General features: G+C 44.0%; 1 protein-coding gene across 2 annotated transcripts; it reads right to left on the bottom strand.

Moving 5' to 3' along the window:
* Nucleotides 1–213: 213 nt before the first annotated feature.
* Nucleotides 214–5713, bottom strand: LOC136517814 (pentatricopeptide repeat-containing protein At1g15510, chloroplastic-like). 2 transcript variants are annotated; one of them, XM_066511462.1, is made up of 3 exons: nt 2755–5713; nt 2606–2673; nt 214–238 (listed from the first exon to the last, which is right to left on the bottom strand). In XM_066511462.1, exon 1 carries the CDS (start codon nt 5594–5596, stop codon nt 3011–3013), a length of 2586 nt encoding a protein of 861 aa, XP_066367559.1. In that variant the 5' UTR covers nt 5597–5713; the 3' UTR covers nt 214–238; nt 2606–2673; nt 2755–3010. The 2 variants fall into 2 exon arrangements, with proteins under 2 accessions (XP_066367559.1, XP_066367558.1); XM_066511461.1 differs by lacking the exon at nt 214–238 and having other exon boundaries at nt 2033–2673.
* Between the last annotated feature and the right edge of the window lie 16328 nt (nt 5714–22041).

Here is a 22041-nt window from a genome sequence, read left to right as displayed (position 1 = left end):
GGACCCGCTACCTGCTCTTCCCTCAACACGCCAGTCTCCGCCTACCGGAAGAGGGCCTGTCAACCAGGCCAGGGACGACCCGCTCGACACGCTTGACTCGAGGAGGAGTCCCGCGCTCCCTTATTGGAGAGTCAGGAAGCCTCACCGCCGGCGGTGAGGGGCTGCTTCGTAATCTGCTTTGTTGCTTGAAAATAGAAGAAAGACTCATGTTTCGTGTCCAAGAACTTTGTCCAGGTGCCTGCAATAAACCAATTACAAATCCGGGTTACAGAATGAAAAACATGGAAGCAGTAGCATACAGGCACACAGTGGAAGAGATGGCGCTCCCAAAGATGCGAATCACAAGGATGCGGCATTGAGAACGGTGAGAAGTCAGTGAACTTGTTTGTCCTCCAAGTTGACCCATCCTACACAAGGATGCGGCGCAAGTGATGAAGTTGGAGGCGGTGCTGGGGATGAAATCGGTGGCGGCGGCGGCGACAGTGGCGAGGAAATCGGCATCTTGCGGCTGCACTGGCTGCCCCGGCGTGGTTTCCTCCTCTGCCGGAGCCGCGCCACCCTGTGCTCTCCAGCGGTGCCGGGTCTTTTTTTTTTAGAAACAAGCGGTGGTGCCGGGTCTGCATCCATCGTTGGAACACGAAGAGGAGATGGCCGGCACTGGATCTCCACCGGCTGCTCGGCTCTGCTCCACGGGAGGGGAAGGGGGAGGCGGAGCGGGAAGAATGGCGGGGAGAATGGGGACGGAGGCCCGCCTCTTCCGCCGATGAAATGAAACAAGCCCCTCCAACGACTTGCGGGCTTGTTTCGTCCTCAGGCCAGTCTCAACGTGGGTTTTATGTCACAGTTTTCAATAAACTCATGTTTTAGAAACAGTATAGGAGAGTTTCATCCTCTAACTCTTATAAAACTCTTATTATCTCTCTTCGTTAATACAGTGTCATGACATTATATTTAATGTCCATAAAACTCTATAAAACTTCCACTGAGATTGGCCTCGTGAAACGATTTTCTTCTCTCTTCATCAATATAATATCTGCAGATGTGATGCGTCATCTTATTTAATACCCATAAAATCTTCATGACATCCTCATTAAGACTGGTCTTCTAAATATACGAATATAATGACATCAATTCTACATATATCACAAAAGAATATATTGACAAGGTAATTATCATCAAATGATTGCCCTAATGAAATGAGCCTGATAATTCTGAAAATAGAGAAAATGCACGCATGAGACGTACGGGATGCGGTATAATAAAGGTGGCTTAAGTCATTTTCACGCTCTGTAACCTCTCCTTCATTTTATCCATATCTAGAGGACCCTTAAGAGGGACCAGGTTAGAGGCAATATGGGAGGCTTGAACTCCACCTGTCTCATCGCTAAATCCGTCCTTACAGAACAAAGACTTCATAGTCTCATGTTTTCTCTGATCCGCTACATTGTCAATTCATTAGTTGTTCTCCATATAAAATAGCTGCATTAATATTTATCAATCTGGATCAATTTACTAGCAATAGTTGGAATCTGCACGTAAAAAAGGGCCTCGTGAACTATATATATGTGATTTAACACCTAAGATGAAAGTAATGCGTATGACGAGAGGGAGACTCAACCACGCGTTTTCCTTAGTAACATCCCTCGTTTTCATACGTAAACTTAGACAGCAGTTTACATAGGTAAATTTAGACAACTGACATGAATTTTGCCAAACTTCAAGGACTGGGTTAGCTCAACAGATTTCCTCATTTGATAAAAGGGTAGTTACTGACTTACTGTCAGACAGCTACAAATCTTGAGACGGTGAGAAGGCATGTGCTAAGCTAAGCACTTGCACATAATAAGACAAATGAAATTATATGGACATCTATGTTTTGTGGCATGGAAATGCTGCCTTCAATAAATTTGTCAGCTGAGCAAGCGCTCTCAATGAATATTTCATGAAATGAGTTAGCAAGATAGGTTTAGATTGAACAAGATACTGTTTTAGAACAAGCACACGAAATCTCCCTAATAGAGACCCCCAAAACTAAAGCAAGGCCACCGTTGATCCATTCATATATGGCACACTCATACATGAAAAGCCACTAGATTACATGAGTAAACATTACATTTAAGACAGACATGGCTGAGTAGAGTCAGATCACACTGGTAGGAACATTTAAGATAAACATAAAGTTGTGCTGCATATTTTCAGTTCGGTCACCAAACTGGTAGCACAGCATATATCAGTTGCCCCAAGTGATTGGAAACTTGCTGATAATCCCCAAATGAGCTGGCGAGAAGGGGACATTTCCCAAGTTTTCTATATATCACACGAACTCTTGATCTTGAATTATTTTACTGCATGGACTAAATTTCCTTTTAGTTGTACCTGCTTTCTCAGCATTGCGTTTTCCAAATTACACCAAGGGACACAATGCAATTCCAAAGTAAATACTTTGAAGATTCATGTATTTAATGAGTAAATGACTGGCAAAATTGCGGCTCTATATTCCGTAGACTATAGTTGATGGGCACTACAGATAGCATTAAAACTAAATAAAGCCTATTAAACACAACATTATACACCAACTAGACTATCCTCTATAGCTCAAGCTTACTTGATTATTTCTTTTTTGGCAAGTTGTTGGAAGCAACGATCAGCTCCAAGAATCAATTCTTAAGGAGACTGCAAGGAAGGAAATTAAGTATTAGAAAACAACATGATTTTTATCAACTAACCAGGGAAAGACAAGAAGCAAAAAATTACCTTTCATGATACGTGTGAGAATCTTAAGTCCCATTACTTGAGTATAATTTTCACTATTGCCATGTAACAGGTCGAGTATTTGCACAAAACTGCTATACAGAACATATGAGTTCTGCTGATCCAAGCAGTGTTGCTGATGCTCATGTAGCTATATCTAGGCTGCCCTGCTACTTGCTAGCGATGAACATGTACAAGATGAATAATAGCACAAGTGTATATGCAACATAACTAAGCTTGCCTCCCCTCTGCAAGAACTTCACCCCAAACCTTCATCTCCACACGAACAACTTCCATCCTTAAAATGGTGGAGTTGCTTACTGTCCCTAACAATTATATCTCTTCGTACTATGTTAGAAATCATCTTCAATATCCTGTGACAACTCTGACATGTGTACTGGTTTTTGGTGACAGAAATTGAGGTGCCATATGTGGTATTGATCAAACCAAAAGCAACAGCAAGTCTTTCGCTGTGACCACAAAAGATGTCATCCTTCAATACTTTATCTTCTGGAGAATGAGATTCAACAGGAGCACATCCAGATGCTTTCATCCGCTCATATATTCCTTCTAGAACAGTATTTATTTCTCTGATCTGTGGATGTGATTCATCATCCGTAAGAAATGCATGGACCACTCCTTTAACCTCAACCCAGCTACATCCAGAATCATGATCCAGTCCTTTCTCCCGCATGGTTTTCCTCATCCTAGCCAATTTATCCCATATACCAGCATCAGCATACAGATCACACAAAAGAACATGATATCCAGCATCATTAGGCTCCAATTCAAGGACATATTTTGCAGCAAGCTCCCCAAGTTCAACATGCTGGTGTATCCGGCATCCATTTAGCAAGGCTCCCCAAACTGCAGCATCTGGTGTGATAGGCATTTCATTTATGAAGTTGTAAGCTTCTGTTAGTTGCCCAACACGACTTAGAAGATCCACCATGCATGCATAGTGCTTGAGATTTGGAACAATAGAGTATTTCTCAGTCATGCTGTGAAAAAGCTCCCAACCTTCACTGACCATTCCACCCCTACTACACGCACATAGCAGGGCAACAAATGTAACTTCATCTGGGCATTCTCCTATTTTCACCATTTGATTGAAGAACGATAAAGCAGCATCCCCATGACCATGAGCAACAAAACCTGCAATCATGATATTCCACGACACAACATCCTTTGCACCGTGTGCACAGAACTGTGCCCAAGCATAGCCTGTCTGGCCACATTTTACATACAAGTCAATAAGGGCATTGGGCAAATAACCTTCATATGCAATACCACACCTTAAAACATGTGCATGGATCTCCTTACCACTCCTCAAAGCCCCAGTAGCAGCACAAGCAGCAAGAGCAGCGATAAAAGTGACAGAATTAGGCTTTACATCTGCCAGCATATGCCTGAAATAGTAAAGAGCCTCAAAGTTCCTATGGTTGAAGCAAAATCCTGCGATCATTGAACTCCATGATACTACGTCCTTCTCAGGCATGCACTTAAAAACTTCAATAGCCTTATCAATACGCTTGGACTTTGCATACATTTCAAGGAGTGCATTTCTAACTACGACATAGCTCATGAATCCCTTGCTCTCGGCAAGCTCATGCAACTTGACGCCGACATCCAACCTCCCCAAGCAAGCACAAGCAGCAAGGGCACTTGCAATAGTAATATCATCAGGACTTACATTGTTCACTTCCATAAGTGCATACACTTCAAGAGCTTTATCTGGGAAACCATTTTTCTCATACCCAGATATCATAGCTGTCCATGACAAGGCATCTCTAGCATCCATTCTTGAGAACACTGTTCTTGCTTGCCCCATCATACCGAGACTCGCATACATCTGAATCAAAGAGTTACAGAATGCAACATCAGTAGCAAAACCCCTCTTCACTGCAAGCCCATGCATTTCCTTTGCAAAAGTTATGTCAGATAACAAGCCTGATGCAACAGTCACACTAGTTATTGTCATGAGGTTAGGCTGAACCTCATCCTGCAGCATGGTAAGAAACAACTCCAGCCCCGCATTGCACTCACCATTCTCAAAATGCCCAGCAATCATGGCATTCCATGAGATACAGTCCATCACGGTCATATTGTCAAACACCTTGCGCGCAGCCACAACGTCCCCACACTTGGAGTACATGGTCATGAGTGCATTCAGGACATCGACCTCCTCCCCAAACCCAAACCGAAGAACATGCGCATGCACCTCCCTCCCCATCCTCCAGTCTGGGACGCCCCCACAGCTCCGCAGCACGCAGGGGAACGTGTACACGTCCGGCCTCACACCTGCCCACATCATCCTGTGGTACAGGTCCAGCGCCTCTTCCAGCAACCCGGCCTTCCCGTACCCGCCCACCATGACGTTCCAAGAGAAGACGTCCCGCTCGGGCATCTTGGCGAACACCCTCCACGCGTGCCACGTCTCCCCGAACCTGACGAGCATGCTGAGCATGGCGTTCCCGAGGCGGAGCCCGAACCACGCGTGCCGGTCGTCCGCGTGTGCGCACGCGCGCAGCCCCAGTTCCACAGCGCGGCGCCACTCGCAGAGGCGGAACAGAGCGACGTAGGCGTCCTCGTCGGGCGGCTCCGCCGAGGACTCGAGGAGCCAGAGCGCCTGCGCGAGCTGTCCATGGGAGCAGAGCGCTCGCAGCTCCGCGCTCAGGTCCGCGGAGGAGGAGGTGGACGCCGCCGCCGAGACGGCGGCCGAGCTGAGACGGCGTAGGCGCTTCTCTGCGTGGAGGCGGATCGGCGGGAGGGCGCGCGGCAAGGCAAGGGAGGCGAGTGGGAGGAGCACTGGATTGAGTGCGGGCTTAGTGGGCAGCGGCGGCATCTCTGGAAACGGAGGAGGAGGAGGCGCGCATGGCGCTGGAGCCGCGGCCTCGGGGTTTTGGAGAGGTTTGGCGGACGGCGAGCGGAGGAGCGCGTGGCCAAGCTGGTGGCCGCTTGCTCCGCGAGCGCGAGTGGATAAAGCAGCGCGGGTGTGAAGCGAGAGGGGTCATTAACGGCTTAACGCCCTCCGTGTTTACAAGTTAACTTTTTTTTTATGAGGGGAGTGTTCACAAGTTAACTGATTATTATGGGCTCCATCAATCTTACTGGGCCTCCGTCTTCCTTAGGCCCTTATCCAGCCCGATTTAGCGGAAGCGTGGAGCCTGGTTCAGCCCAAGCCCAAAGACGACAGGGGAAATTCACTGAGCCTTTTACCTGTGTACCACTCTGAAAAATGGCCCTGACTAAAAATTTGAACGCACTCTGGTGCTATGATGCTAAACTTTCTTGCCTTCCACGCCATTTCATCCATATTTGTCTCTAACAGTGTCAAATCGTAGGAAAAAAAGTCTAAAATGCCCTCAGAAATTTATTTTCTCATTTTCTTTTCTTCCTCACTTATTTTATTTTCTCCCTCTCCTCTATCCGATCGGCTGGGCAGCTTCTACACAGATCCACGTGCCTCTGTGCTGTCGTGCGTCCGTGAATTGGTCGACGCCCATGGGCCACGCCAGCCTGGCCACCCCGACGGCGGCCTCCTCCAGCACCGAGTTCCAGCCCACGGCACGGTGGCGTAGCACCTCCACCTGTGGCGCCCACCCGCGGATCACCAGCCCGCACGAACGCAGGAGCTCCGCCGAGCCCACACGAACGCGACAGCTCCTCCACGGACGCCGCCTGCGCCGGTGACAGCGCCTGCTGCGTCCCGAAGCTGACATACACCACGGAGCCGTCTGGGAACACGGCCACCCACCCACGTCGTCGCCACCGCGGTCGCCCCCCGACAACATGGCCACGCCATCGGTGTCCGACAGCGGGCCCACCGTGAACACTTCGTCGCCGGGCTACGCAGAGGGCGTGCGACATGGCGAGGTGGAGTGCGCAGGAGGAGGATAAGGTGACGTGTGGCAAGCGCGGACCAGCTGCGCGAGCAGCATGGCATTATCGGACGGGACGGCGATGGTGACCGCGAGGCCGCACGCGGCGAGCAGCTCCTGGGCAGCGCTGATGTAATACCTTCGGTGTTACGCCCTAAACAAACTAATAAATCATGCCATAAGCATTATGTTTATGTAATAATGCATGTGATAGAAGGTGTTGATAAATTTTTTGAAGCCAAAAATGACCAATAAAAATATTAAATAGAAATTTATTCAATAACTCATGTTATGTCAAGGAGGATGAAAAACTAATTTTTTATTGAGCAAAAGTATTATAGAACATGTGTGTGATACCTAAATAAGGTTTGAAGTATAAACTTTGTAGATGACAACGCAACTCTTGCTGTAGAAAAATAATATGACTAGCTAGTATTTCTAATGGCTTAGAAATAGAACTTGAAGTCAAATTCAGCTCAAGACTTGGAAGAAATTTTAAGTTTAAAAATAGTGTGACAATGCCATGTTGGTGAACTAATTCTAAAAAATCTAGCTAAGGTCAATGATGTGTTTTTGCTCCTTACGGTAGACTGATGTACTCTCGTTAGCATGGTCGAGGTAGTTTAACTTCAACTGTGTTAGGTTAGTTTTTAGACGCGCTTTAAAATTCATGCACGTCATATGCCTGGCCCGTGCGCACGGTCACCTTGCGCGGTGAAAGTGCATCTAGCCCTTTAGTGGGTTTTGAATGATTGAGTGACAACACGATTAAAGGACTAACATGCTTGCTAAGTGTTAGACAGGAAATTGATTTTCTCACAGATACTTGATGAAATTGTATAAAGCCAAAATGATGTATTGTTGTATAAATAATCTAGTTCAAGCACAAGACAACAATGCAAATAGAATTCATGCAAAGGCTTATTTATTGTGGGATTTCAATGATCTATGTGAAAGCAAGCACGATAAGAGTTAATTAATGAGACATGAGGGATTGCATATGGAATGGTCTCATATTTGAAGCTTGCTAAATTAAAATGAAAAAGATGACAATACATGAATGGATGATTCAACACAAGATGTGATCTGATGGCTTGAGATGGTGAAGATAGCAAGGAAAGACTTCGAGGTACTAAGCAAGGGTGAAGGGCAAGCGATGGCTTGGCGGCCGAAGAACCTAGCTAGGGTGAAGAAGGAAGTACTTGCATTTAGTTGAGGTACTAATCAAGCTATGATGGCCACGTTTTTGTGGAGGATCAAATCACTATTGGAGTGTTTGATGGAAGTGACTTGATGCATTTGGAGTTATTCATATTTGATGAATGGAATCAAGTCACGTGCTCAAGATGGCTATGCTCAAGTGACAAGATCAATATTGACATGTTGGCACCCTCACTTGATGAAGATTGAAAGACACGGCATCAATTTAAAGAAGATCAACTCAAAAGGTTTAATTTTGTTTTTCTTTTGATCTTGAGTTAATAGGTATGCCGTACTATTAAGAGGGATGCAAGTTTAGGTGGTCTGAGGAAGATAGAGTGCTCAAGCATAATAATTAAATCAAAAGAGAGACACTCTAGCACTTCACGAGCACAAAGAATAATTTTCTGTGACTGTCGGTGTCGGAAGTTCCGACGTAAGCCGGAACTCCCGACAGTCGGAAGTCATGACTCTTGCCGGAAGTGCTGACTCCCAATCACTGCCTGTGCGGTGACTGTGGACGTCGGAAGTCCCGACGTGAGTCGGAACTCCCGACAGTCGGAAGTCCCGACCCAAGCCGGGAGTCCCGGCATCGATGGTTCTACTGACGTGCTGACTGTGCCCGTCGGAAGTCCCGACGTTTGTCGGAAGTTCCGACCGTCGGAAGTCCCGACGTTCGTCGGAAGTTCCAACGTTGGCTGTCTCGAGTGGACTTTGACCTCGCATGAACAGTGTTTTCTTCATACGTCGGAAGTCCCGAGATCTGCGTCGGAACTCCCGACGTAGATCTGAACGGTTAGATTTTACCTTAGAGTATATATTCCCGTCTCCTCCATTCTAACCGTTGCCCACTCATTTCATTGCAACAAACACTCGGCCAAAACAGCCCCCAAGCATTCTAGGCTCGCCACTCTTCTCTCCTTTGCCTCCAACTTCAATTCCTAAAGGGTTTGAGTGATTGGAGAGTGGATTGAGTGAGAAAAACACTTTGAGCAAGCTTGAGCACTTGATTTCTTCGTCAAGCCGGTTTGATTTGCATTTGTTACTCTTGGGGATTTTCCCCTAGCCGGCGAGGCGTCGCCCAAGAGCTTCCATCTTGTGGAAGAGCCTTGGGAAGTTTGTATTACCCTTGTTTTCTAGTGAAGAAACTCAAGTGACCTTTGTGGTATCCTTGAGTGAGGCAAGGAGGTGGAAGAGACTCCGACCAAAGTGGTCACCTCAACAACGAGGACGTAGGAGCTCCTTTGTGGGGCTGCCGAACCTCGGGATAAATTCTTGTCTCCCGCGTGCTTGTTGTTGTTGTGATTTGCTCGAATTTACATGTATTTGGTTATCTTCCTCTCTCTAGCTATTTCTTAGGGTTTGGGCCTCGATCTACAGAGTGGTGGCTTATCAACGTCAAGAGAGTGACCCAACACCTTACCTTACCACTAGGAAGTGGGTTTGTAAGTTATTGGCATCACAAAGTTCATTTTAGCACTTGTAGTTCATTTCCCATAGGGGTCGGAAGTGCTGATAGTTTGCGTTGGAAGTTCTGACCCAAACTGTCAGGACTTCTGACACGTCGGAAGTTCTGACCCAAACGTCGGGACTTCTGACACGTCGGAAGTTCTGACCCAATCTGTCGGGACTTCCGACATTAACTGACTAGTGCATTTTGATTCAACTCTTTGGTTGCCGCTGTTTGGCTCCCTAGGTTTATCTAGTATCTTTTATATACTTTGTGGCTAACTTGTGAGGGGTGGTATTACTTTGGTTTGGAGTTTCCATTTTGGAAACTCCTATTACTAATCGTTTCCGCTTTTAAAGGTGTTGATTTTTTAGAAACGCCTATTCACCCCCCTCTAGGCGACATCCTAGATCCTTTCAATTGGTATCAGAGCGAGGTTCTCACCTAAAGCTTCACTGCCATGAGAAAAGAATGTCGACGCCTATCAAGTTGGAGCCGATGCTTCTCCAAAATGATGGTTCAAACTTTCTACCTTGGTCAATTCATGTACTCAATGCTTTTAGAGATATTAGTCCTCTTGTTGAGCATATTGTGTTTGCAAGCATACCTCTTCCTATAGTTGATTGGAGCAACTATAAGAATTTATCAAAAGAGGAAGAGATATGCGTGCAACTAAATGCTCAAGCTATTAATATCATTTTGAGTACATTGAGTGCAGAGGTTCAAGATGAGGCAATATTCAATGGACAACCACCTCCGAAGAGTGCTCATCTCATTTGGACCAAACTCATTGAGTTATATGGAAAATCCAAATGCGATGATGCACTTGAGGTTAAGTCAATGGAAAATATGTCTATTATGTCTTCATGCAGCGAAGAAGCCTCACAAGATCTCAAGAGTGCCGAGCCAGAGCAAGAGGTGCAAGCCGAGGTGACTGCGCTGTCTGCAAGCGCATGCCGGACGTGTCCGGTATCCCTACCAGACGCGTTCGGTATGGCCAAGGCAGTCGGACAGCAGACAGTCTGTGATGATGAGGCTCAAGCCCGGTGGCGGCCAAGTGATGAGTCAACCTCAGTATCTCATGATACTCATCACTTGTGTCTGATGGCCAGGAAAAGCAAGAAGAAGGCTAGCAAGAAAGATCAAGCCAAGGAGATAGCACGAGTAGATGATCAAGAAGAGAGTGATATTGAAATTGAAGATAGCTACACTCTTGATCATCTAAGCAACAAAGACAAGCTCATTCTCATGAAGCTAGTTGAGAAGAATGATGAGCTAGAGGAAGAGAATGAGAAACAAGAGCAATCACTTCAAAATCAAGAAAAGTTTCTCATCTCCAAATTGCAAGAGCTAAAGGCCATAAATGAGAGGTATGAAAAATTATCAATTGAGCATGCTTTAGTTACTAACTCCTCTTCTAGTGTTTCACAACTAGAGAAGGAAAACTTTGAGCTCAAGGCAAAATTAGATGAACTCTCAAGCAAATATAATGTGCTACAAGCAAACTATGTTCATCTCAAGTGCTCTTATGAAGAATTAGTAGAATCAAACATCATGCTTGAGGTGGCTCATGAGGTTATGATTACAACGGTAAAATCATCTCAACCTCCTACTCACACACTCACTTGTACACAATCTCAATTGAATATTTCTTGTGCTAATGAGTGTGCTTCTCAAGCAAGCCAATCTTTGATTGAGCAAAAATTTATAGAAAACATAGAGCTCAAAGAAGAGGTGAAAAGATTAAAGAAAGATATGATTCGATTAAAGGGTAAGGAGAAAGCACAACCTTCTCAAGATAACTGTGATAACATGGTGAAGAAGCTTGAGAAGGGTTCAAACCTTGCTTCCTTCAAAACCCAACAAAGGAATCACATTTCAAGCAAGGCCAACACAACCAAGAGCAAGAAACATGGAAAAAGTATGTGCTATGGTTGTGGATTGTATGGACATGAGTGGGCTACGTGTCCACATAAGAATTGGGCCGACAAGGTTGAAGCCGCCACTCAAAAGGCTTCAATCAAGGAGGCCAAGCAAGTGAAGAGTGATGGACAAAGCGCTTGTCTCATGAGCAAGAAATTGGGGCATCCTACCAAGAAATGCCCAATATATCAAAAGTCAAGAAAGGTAGCCCAAGTTGCAACAAGAAGATGCTATGGATGCAATGAGATGGGCCACAAGGTTGATGGATGTCCATACAAGCAAAACAAGCATAGAGCAAACAAAGGTCGCATATGCTATGCTTGTAAAAGAAAGGGGCATCTAAGCTATGATTGCCCAAATGGTAACATCCCTAAGCCGAACATATTTGTTTATGATAATATGCTTAGAAAGACCACAAATGGAGTTAGCACTAGCAAGGTGATGTATTCACCACAAACTAGTACTAAGGCCATTTGGGTGCCTAAGCACTTGTTGACTAACCCAAAAGGACCCAACAAGAGTTGGGTACCAAAATATGCTTAGGTTGATAATGTAGGTACTTGGTGGTGAGATGAAAGCTTCGGGGTGGTTGAGCAAGTAAATTGAAAATATTCACTCAATCTATCAATCAATTCTTATCATAATCTCATATATGGTTGACCCGAAGATAAATCAATGACCATATCGTTTACTTCATCTCTACCACTGGTAACAAGTATCTAAAGACCTTATAGGATAGCCACTTTGTGTTTAGTGCTCAATGGCTCACAAATAAGCATATTTGTGAAATAATTGGAAGTGACTAATTAGTTTTATTTAATCATTATCATATTTGCCATGTGATGCTTTTAATGGCTCTCTAGTAGAGCAATGCATTTGTTCAGATGCAGGCATACAAGAAGTACTAGAGCTAAAACGAAGAATCACAAGTAGCGCTTCAATTGTTTCTGTCCTATGCCAACCAGACATGTCCGGTATGGCCAGGGCAGAAAGGAAAAGTGTTTATGTTCTTCACATGTCGGACGTGTCCGGTATGTCTACCGGACGTATCTGGTATGGCAGGAACCAGAGCACTAATTGGGATGTAATTGAGGTTTGATCCATACGATTTCATATATCCTTAATTTGCTCAGAAGCTTGTGATCTATCAAACCTAAGTGGGTTGTGAGTATGTCTCAATGAAATTTAAATATGGCAAATTACTTTGTGTTGGTCAAAATAGAAAATTGACTCCCAAATTCTTAAAAGAATAAAGTGCTTGTTGAAAGTCATTCAAATTACTTGTGGTACTTATTTAGGGGGAGCTTAGTTTCTATTTTGCACCTTTGTGGACTAACAAATCTATCTAGTATTATTTGTAGTCCTTTGGATGAAAATTGATTTCATATATGGTATGATTATTTGACAAGTGAGATCAACATGATGTTGTCATGCCATGTATTATCTCAGTGGTGATATTATGGGCTCAAGGCAAAGGTATGTATTTTCATACATGCATTGTAAGTGCATCTAAGGCCCTTTATATGTTAGTGTGTGCATTTGTGTGATATAGGATAGATGTTTTTTCAAAATCCCTAACTAGCATGTGTAGGTGGTGTGGTTTTTTTGAAAATCATGTGGTTTTGGGTCTTTGTGACCTAGTCATGTCATATTGTGATTATTGCTACCCTTGGTTGATTATTTGCCTAATCACATGTGACATGGTTCTCTCAAGTCCATAAAAATCCCTATGTCTGTCTAAATTCTCTCTCAAGTTTTTGAAAATCATAAATTTGCCAAATATTCGTAAAAGAGAAAATCAATTCTTGGCTAATTCATGTCCCCTAAGTGAGAATCCTAAGCCTATTTCAATTGATGCAAATATTATGCCTAGGAAGGTTTGTTATTGTACCTTATTGGTTAGTATTGCAAAAATTCCGCTATTCATACTAAGGCTATGCCTAAGTATGTTGCATCTAACATGAGAGGACCCAAACTAGTTTGGGGTACCATCGAAAAGTGGATGATCGTTTGTAGGTACCATGGCATTGGAGACTTGATTCAATGAAATTATTATTGTTCATCTTATGTTGAGTCAAGTATTAAAACCTAGTGCAATTCTATCCCAATGCCAAGTCAAAATTGATTGAAGTCCATATGCTATCAACATACAAGTGTCATATTCAAGTTGTGGGAATTTATTGATGTATTTGAAGGCCTGCAAATAAGTAGAGTTGCAGCTTGCAAAGATGATCATAAGCTATCAAGGTATATCTCTTGTTGATCAAAGTTTATTTGGGTGCATATGAGTTAATTGAATTTGATATATATATATGCATATGTTGCTTGCTATGAGATGTTTGAATGGATTAAATGCTTAAGTAATCAAGTTTGAAGTTGGTTTGATTGGATATGTTCATAAGATTTCTTCTAGTAAGTGGTTTGAATGGACATATGTCTTGTGAGAGTATTCAAACAAGTTGATTTCAAGTTTGGTTCAATTTGGAGAAAAATAGCTCAATTATTGAAATCTGTCCAATATTGAAAATCTGAGCTAGCAGTGATCATTGACATGTTTGAGCAACCAAATCTATTTGTATTGGCTTGAAACTTGGTCTACATGCTCTACACTTATGGTATTAGTTGCTGTGCAAATTTCATGAGATTTGGATAAGTGATACTTCGGATTTGGAGTAGATCTTGTCAGCTATAGTGCAGCAGTTTTCAGCATGTAGCAGTGTGGAAAGATATGAAATCTGGTAGCAATATAGAAGTCAAAAGAAGCTAAAATTTTTACAGCTACTAGAAGGCTTAGTGTGTCACATCTTCACCAAATTTTGTGGTTTTTGGATATGTACTTTGGGAGATATGATTTATTCTTTGAAGAGTACAGAATCTGCCAGGAAAGTGACAATTATTGGATTGATCAAAAGTCACTTAGATTCAAAGGTCCTCAAATTAGAATCATATTTATAAGTGATTGAGGTACCTATGTTTTGGTTTTGGTTTGAGATAGAAGCATGACAAATGATGAGTACAAGACAATTTGTTTGAAGAGTGTATCTGGTACACATTTGGTACTCAAGCTAGAGATCAAGACCAAGATGAAGATGAAGATGGAGTTTAAGTTCTAGTGATAATTGGAGATCTTTTGATAGAAAGAAAAGGACTTAAACAAGTAGAAAGAAAAGGACTTAAAGAAGGATTCAAAGTTATTCATCAAATTAAGTCCAACAATATGGATCAATCAAATAAAATCTTTCAAGTGGATAAAGTGATTTTCTTTTAAGTTATTTCAAGTGAGTATCAATGATGGTTCTTTGGAGAGAGGTCACTTTATCCTAGGCTTGGATGGCTAAAATCAAAGTGGTAATCTAAAGGGACATTTGAGGTACTTGGTTAAAGAAAATCAAGAGATTGGTCTAGAAAGCAAGCAACACCCAAAAGAGAACAAGTCATGAAATTTTAAGTGGTATTACAAGTGGTGCATCTTTTTAGTTCTCTCAAGCAAGCAATGATCAAAGAAGAAGCAAGCCAACCACAACAAGAAGAGTGCACTTGATCATTAGTGATTCTCAATTCATATGGGTGAAGAATAGGAATTCAAAGAATTGGTATCTATTGGTCTTCACCAAGCTTATAATTGGACTTCATGGTGCTATTGGAGAAATGAATTGAAATCTATATGACTATCTTCCTCTCCAATATAGCAAAGGTATCATTGTATTGTGCATGATCATTTTTCATCCCTTACTAGTATGCGGTTAGTGCATATAGTACATGCTTATAGGATCATGCATTATAAATGAAAATTTTTTGATTCATAGACTACCACTATTGCTTGAATGATTATATGATCTAGTGGTTAGTGTATGAGTTTGTTCATGAGCTAGTAAACCCATGTACTTGATCTATTTTGAATTGCAAACAAGTGACAAGTACAACCTCTTTAAGATGACAAAGGGGGAGAGTTTAATACAAAGGGAGAGATTAGTACAAAGTTTGAACCTTAAGCACCCTTTGTGCTTTGTGTGACAGCTTGTAGCCCCTTTGTCCTTAGTATGTCATTGTTAGATCTTTGTGGTGATAGATGACAAAGGGGGAGAGAGACTGATTAAAGCTTCAGGATAGTTTCATTTGCTTATCTTTGTACCTGAAGATGCAGGCTGTCGTTTCTTGTTTTTGAGCTTCATTGATGTATCTTGGATTTGAGATAGATTGTATCATGTGAGAGATGAGACTCACTTATGCTTTATCTATGTATCTCTTGAGACATGATCTTTTTTATATATCGGTGGTTTCTGGACTTGAGAAAATGTGTAATGAGTGCTATGTGTGAATTACATGTGTTATATTTATTTTCATAAGGACTATGCATGCTAGAATGAAAATATTTAATGTGATGCCTCTATATTTATTCTTGTGTGATATATCTTGTCATATGCATCACGGTTTCACTTTGTCACACACACATGCACCCCACGGATGCAATGATTTAGGGGGAGTCTCCTATATGTTTTAGTATGTGCAATTGACATTTGAGGTCATTTTGTGAATTCTAATCATAAGCACATATTAAGGGGGAGCCTCTCATAAATCATTGAACCCAAAAGTTTAAATGTTTGTATCATTTTGTAAGCTTTAATCAAGTTGTCATCAATCACCAAAAAGGGGGAGATTGAAAGTGCATCTAGCCCTTTAGTGGGTTTTGAATGATTGAGTGACAACACGATTAAAGGACTAACATGCTTGCTAAGTGTTAGACAGAAAATTGATTTTCTCACAGATACTTGATGAAATTGTATAAAGCCAAAATTATGTATTGTTGTATAAATAATCTAGTTTAAGCACAAGACAACAATGCAAATAGAATTCATGCAAAGGCTTATTTATTGTGGGATTTCAATGATCTATGTGAAAGCAAGCACGATAAGAGTTAATTAATGAGACATGAGGGATTGTATATGGAATGGTCTCATATTTGAAGCTTGCTAAATTAAAATGAAAAAGATGACAATACATGAATGGATGATTCAACACAAGATGTGACCTGATGGCTTGAGATGGTGAAGATAGCAAGGAAAGGCTTCGAGGTACTAAGCAAGGGTGAAGGGCAAGCGACGGCTTGGCGGCCGAAGAACCTAGCTAGGGTGAAGAAGGAAGTACTTGCATTTAGTTGAGGTACTAATCAAGCTATGATGACCACGTTTTTGTGGAGGATCAAATCACTATTGGAGTGTTTGATGGAAGTGACTTGATGCATTTGGAGTTATTCATATTTGATGAATGGAATCAAGTCACGTGCTCAAGATGGCTATGCTCAAGTGACAAGATCAATATTGACATGTTGGCACCCTCACTTGATGAAGATTGAAAGACACGGCATCAATTTAAAGAAGATCAACTCAAAAGGTTTAATTTCGTTTTTCTTTTGATCTTGAGTTAATAGGTATGCCGTACTATTAAGAGGGATACAAGTTTAGGTGGTCTGAGGAAGATAGAGTGCTCAAGCATAATAATTAAATCAAAAGAGAGACACTCTAGCACTTCACGAGCACAAAGAATAATTTTCTGTGACTGTCGGTGTCGGAAGTCCCGACGTAAGCCGGAACTCCCGACAGTCGGAAGTCATGACTCTTGCCGGAAGTGCTGACTCCCAATCACTGCCTGTGCGGTGACTGTGGACGTCGGAAGTCCCGACATGAGTCGGTAGTCCCGACAGTCAGAAGTCCCGACCCAAGCCGGGAGTCCTGGCATTGATGGTTCTACTGACGTGCTGACTGTGCCCGTCGGAAGTCCCGACGTTTGTCGGAAGTTCCGACCGTCGGAAGTCCCGACGTTCGTCGGAAGTTCCAACGTTGGCTGTCTCGAGTGGACTTTGACCTCGCATGAACAGTGTTTTCTTCATACGTCGGAAGTCCCGAGATCTGCGTCGGAACTCCCGACGTAGATCTGAACGGTTAGATTTTACCTTGGAGTATATATTCCCGTCTCCTCCATTCTAACCGTTGCCCACTCATTTCATTGCAACAAACACTCGGCCAAAACAGCCCCCAAGCATTCTAGGCTCGCCACTCTTCTCTCCTTTGCCTCCAACTTCAATTCCTAAAGGGTTTGAGTGATTGGAGAGTGGATTGAGTGAGAAAAACACTTTGAGCAAGCTTGAGCACTTGATTTCTTCGTCAAGCCGGTTTGATTTGCATTTGTTACTCTTGGGGATTTTCCCCTAGCCGGCGAGGCGTCGCCCAAGAGCTTCCATCTTGTGGAAGAGCCTTGGGAAGTTTGTATTACCCTTGTTTTCTAGTGAAGAAACTCAAGTGACCTTTGTGGTATCCTTGAGTGAGGCAAGGAGGTGGAAGAGACTCCGACCAAAGTGGTCACCTCAACAACGAGGACGTAGGAGCTCCTTTGTGGGGCTGCCGAACCTCGGGATAAATTCTTGTCTCCCGCGTGCTTGTTGTTGTTGTGATTTGCTCGAATTTACCTGTATTTGGTTATCTTCCTCTCTCTAGCTATTTCTTAGGGTTTGGGCCTCGATCTACGGAGTGGTGGCTTATCAACGTCAAGAGAGTGACCCAACACCTTACCTTACCACTAGGAAGTGGGTTTGTAAGTTATCGGCATCACAAAGTTCATTTTAGCACTTGTAGTTCATTTCCCATAGGGGTCGGAAGTGCTGACAGTTTGCGTTGGAAGTTCTGACCCAAACTGTCAGGACTTCTGACACGTCGGAAGTTCTGACCCAAACGACGGGACTTCTGACACGTCGGAAGTTCTGACCCAATCTGTCGGGACTTCCGACATTAACTGACTAGTGCATTTTGATTCAACTCTTTGGTTGCCGCTGTTTGGCTCCCTAGGTTTATCTAGTATCTTTTATATACTTTGTGGCTAACTTGTGAGGGGTGGTATTACTTTGGTTTGGAGTTTCCATTTTGGAAACTCCTATTACTAATCGTTTCCGCTTTTAAAGGTGTTGATTTTTCAGAAACGCCTATTCACCCCCCTCTAGGCGACATCCTAGATCCTTTCACGCGGCCGCTTGGCGTCACGTGGTTGGCCGCGTTCTGCACACCGTGGTGCCGAGCCCGATCGGCCTGTCTGGCCATGGGTTGGCCGTGGACGGCCCTAGCGGGCCGCTGTCATCACCCTACAGCTGCTGGCCATCGCGCTGCTGCCCCACCTCGTTGCCGCGCTACTGCCCCTGCTGCCGCCCTTCCCGCCTCACGCTGTGGTGTTGCTGTTGTCCTTCTCGACACCATACGCGTGGGTGTGTCCCTACTGCCAGCGCCATCGCATCGCAGTCGCGTCCATGCTCTCTGCAATCCTATGTCACTGCCAGGCCCTGTCCGATGGCACTATCTCTGTCGCGTGCGCGCGGCCAGCCTGGCCATGCGCGAGGCCAAGCTGACACCACGGTAGTCATCGTCTGGTTGTCGTCTCGCCGCTCAATTCACCTACCCACCAAGTCACTACCTGCCTCGGCTGTCTTGTAAAGCTACGATCTCGCCCCACTGCCCTGTCGCCCATGCGCCATTGTTGCCTTGGCGCGCTGTGCCTAGCGCTCTTGCTTGTCCTATTTTTGTCGTTATCCCCTCACTCACCGACGTGTCTCTGCTATAGACTCCACGGTCATGTCCCCACGCGGCTGTGCCCTCGTCATGTCTTGGCCGGTCTGTGTTAAGTCGAGGTCGCGAGCCACGATGTTGCAGCGGTAGCACACCATTCCCTTCTAAATCCCTAGCTCGGGCTTCCAATCCAATTCCTCATGCCGTGAGTAGTATAGGAAGTCAATTAGGCATCCCATCCTCCTCAAGCCCGGTCGAGCACCGTCGACCGATAAATCAGTGTTTTGCTCATCGTCGGCGAGGCACGTCGCCGAGCTGGTAGATTTGGGGGTAAGGCCCGAGGGGTTGGTAGCGGTTCAATTGCTCGTATCCTCGAACTCGCCTTAACTCTCTCTATCAGGTGCTTGCACTATTTTGGCCAGAGAACTCATCGGCGATGTGGTGACGCGTCAGTGACCAGCTTGGAGCGCCGCCACGTGGTGCGGGCGCACGTGGCCAGGGTTCTCTCGACCATCCCCTTCTCAACCGGTTGTGCGGCTGTCCTCGTGGGAAGCCCTTTATGCTCCCTCGCAATCCCTATCATCTTGTTAGCTCTTAGACTCATCAGAACAGTCGATCCACCATCGTGGATAGCCGCTCGCCGCTGCAGTTCACACCAGTGCGCCTCTGAGTCCCTAACCGCCACCCATCCTTGCTCGTTTAGTCGTAGATGGTGGTCGGTCCCTTACTTCCGTCGTAGCAAGCCTAGGTTGCCCGGCGTAATCGCCCTATGCCGATGGCCGCCGCGTCAACAAGCGTGGGGATCCCTAGGGACCTCCCCCTGGTAAAGATAGAAACATCTGAGGGTTTGTTTGCAAAACCGTTGTTGGTAGGAATAGTGCGCATAGTAGTCATATTATTATCTAAAAGCTCGGGGGCTTTTCTGCAAAGCCGCCGTCACATGCGGGCCTCCCGGCCTTGGAACATGTTGGGCCATCACGACCCGCGCAAGGCCGCGCCTGCGCTGGGCTACCAGGCTAGGATGGGTTGTTGCCAGCCTTTTCCTTTTTCTAGTATTTTCTAATTTAGTTTGTAAGGTAAACTTGTAAATACAATATAAATTTATGTAGTTGGCCAAAAATTATGAAACTAATTTTGTTAGGTTCCTAAAATCATGATCTATCTACTAGTATATTTTGTTCATATAGTTTTGTAATATTTTCAGGAGTTATCTAATTAAATTGAGATGCTTAATATTGTTAGATATAAACTTGTAGGAATTGTTGTGATAAATGGGTGATAGTGTTGGCTCTAAAACTTTCACAATAAATTCCTAACATTATTAGGTGTTCACTGTAATTTTTGTAGCTCCATAATAATTAGTTTGCTAGGGTAGCTAAAGGAGCCCTAGTTTAAAAATATATATTTAATCAATAAAATGCCGAAACACCTTGGGATTTTAGAACTAAAACATTTTTCGAAGACAAGCCTTACTTGACGACGTGGATACGTAGACTAGTACGTTAGTCATTAAAGCTAGCTCGTTAGCTTGCGAAGCGTAATCATATTTTAGAGTTGCAATTGTCGTTGGTTAATTACGCTTTCTACGTTGCATCCACGTATATCATAATAGGAACAACGATGGATCATGGAGTCGATCGGAAAAGCAGAAAAGATGGTGCCTAATGATTATGTCGCCATGATAGAATGCTAACTTTTGGTTATATCTTACCCAGGTAAGCCCCAGTGCATAACCCCTATTATTCTGCACTTTATTTTATGCTTGTGCATTAAGTTTGAAGGAGTTGAATGAAAACCACTTGTATATATATATATATATATATATATATATATATATATATATATCCTTATCCTATGAGTCCTACTAGTATGTTAAGATCATATAGATTGGTATGCTATAGGATCCGGTAGAAGTCGAGTGATTACTTGTCACTCGCGAGAAATAGGAAAGATATTGTTGTTGTTATTATTATATTAGTATCACATGGAATATATATATCATGATGATAATTGGAGACCGGACAGAAAGGTACTTTGGATCTGGACTTGGTTAGGCATTCGAGCAAGGCTCGGGTTGCATTTGTTCCGCCTATGTTGCTATAGATGGTAGTCAGGTCACAGACTTATTTGTAACACCCTCGGTGTTACCGCTTAAACAACTTGCTAAACTATGTCATGAACATCATGTTTATGTGTCAATGCATGTGATAAAGTTTGTAGATCAATTTCCGTAACTCAAAATGATCAACAAAAGTGCTAAACGAAAGTTGATTCAATAGTCATGTTATATCACTTAGGGTTAAAATCAAATTTTATTAAGAAAAATACTATAGAACATGTATGGGATACTTAAATAAAATTGAAGTACAACTTTCTAGATGGCAATGAAATACTTGTGGTCAAAAAATGATATTACTAGCTAATAATTGCACTAGCTTAGAAATCGCAATTAGAAACCAAAATTAGCTCAACACTTAGAAATTTTGAAGTCTGTCAATTGCTGGACATTGCTATGTTTAGCAATTTATTTTGAGGAATTGGGTTTAGGAGTGATGTAGTGTTAAAGCTCGATTTGGTAGTCTTATATACTATCTAGAGTGTAATGAAGACCGTTTAAAATTAGGAACAACGATTTAGTAGCCGTGAGAGCTTTAATATTCGTGCACGACACGTTCTCGGGAGAGTTCGCCGTGTGCGCGCAGTCACCGTGCCTCGGGGGCACATCGCCACCACGTCGGTGCGCTCTACGCATGCACACGCGTTGCCATGCTTGGTCGGCCATGGCTGCCATGTCTTGGCCGCCTTGGCTCGACTATGTGGAGCCGTCGCTGCTGCCGCTCGCACGGCAGGGTGGCGCTGCCCTGCTCCGCGTGCTAACATGCCGCCACCACCTCATGCCATGCCGCAGTCGCTGCCGCTGTAGTCCCATCCATCGAGCTTGTGTCTATCTGTTGCTCCCGCTCCTCGCCGCTGGCCTAGTTTGATGCTGCGCGCACGTGGCCCGCTCGCTGTCGCTTGCCATTTATGGCACTGCGGCCGCACGGGACATGGCCGGTCAGGGATGTGTGTGTTGTCCATAGCCCCTACGTGGGTACGTTTGCATCACATTGCCCCGTGTCCTGCCGAGCCGAAGCAGTGCCAAGCCCACCCGTCGCCCCATCACTTCTCTCTCAATCTCCCTCTTCGCTACTGCCATCGGAGCTGTGCCCACGTGGTTAGCCAATGAGGGATCACGTCGCCTCAATTCAGTGTGTCTGTAGTTCATTCATCATGCCTACTTGCTATCCGA

The sequence above is a fragment of the Miscanthus floridulus genome, chromosome 17 (genome assembly GCF_019320115.1).
Source record: "Miscanthus floridulus cultivar M001 chromosome 17, ASM1932011v1, whole genome shotgun sequence".
NCBI lineage: Eukaryota > Viridiplantae > Streptophyta > Magnoliopsida > Poales > Poaceae > Miscanthus > Miscanthus floridulus.
Note: the sequence above shows the minus strand (reverse complement) of the source record. Positions and strands in the feature narration are given on the sequence as shown.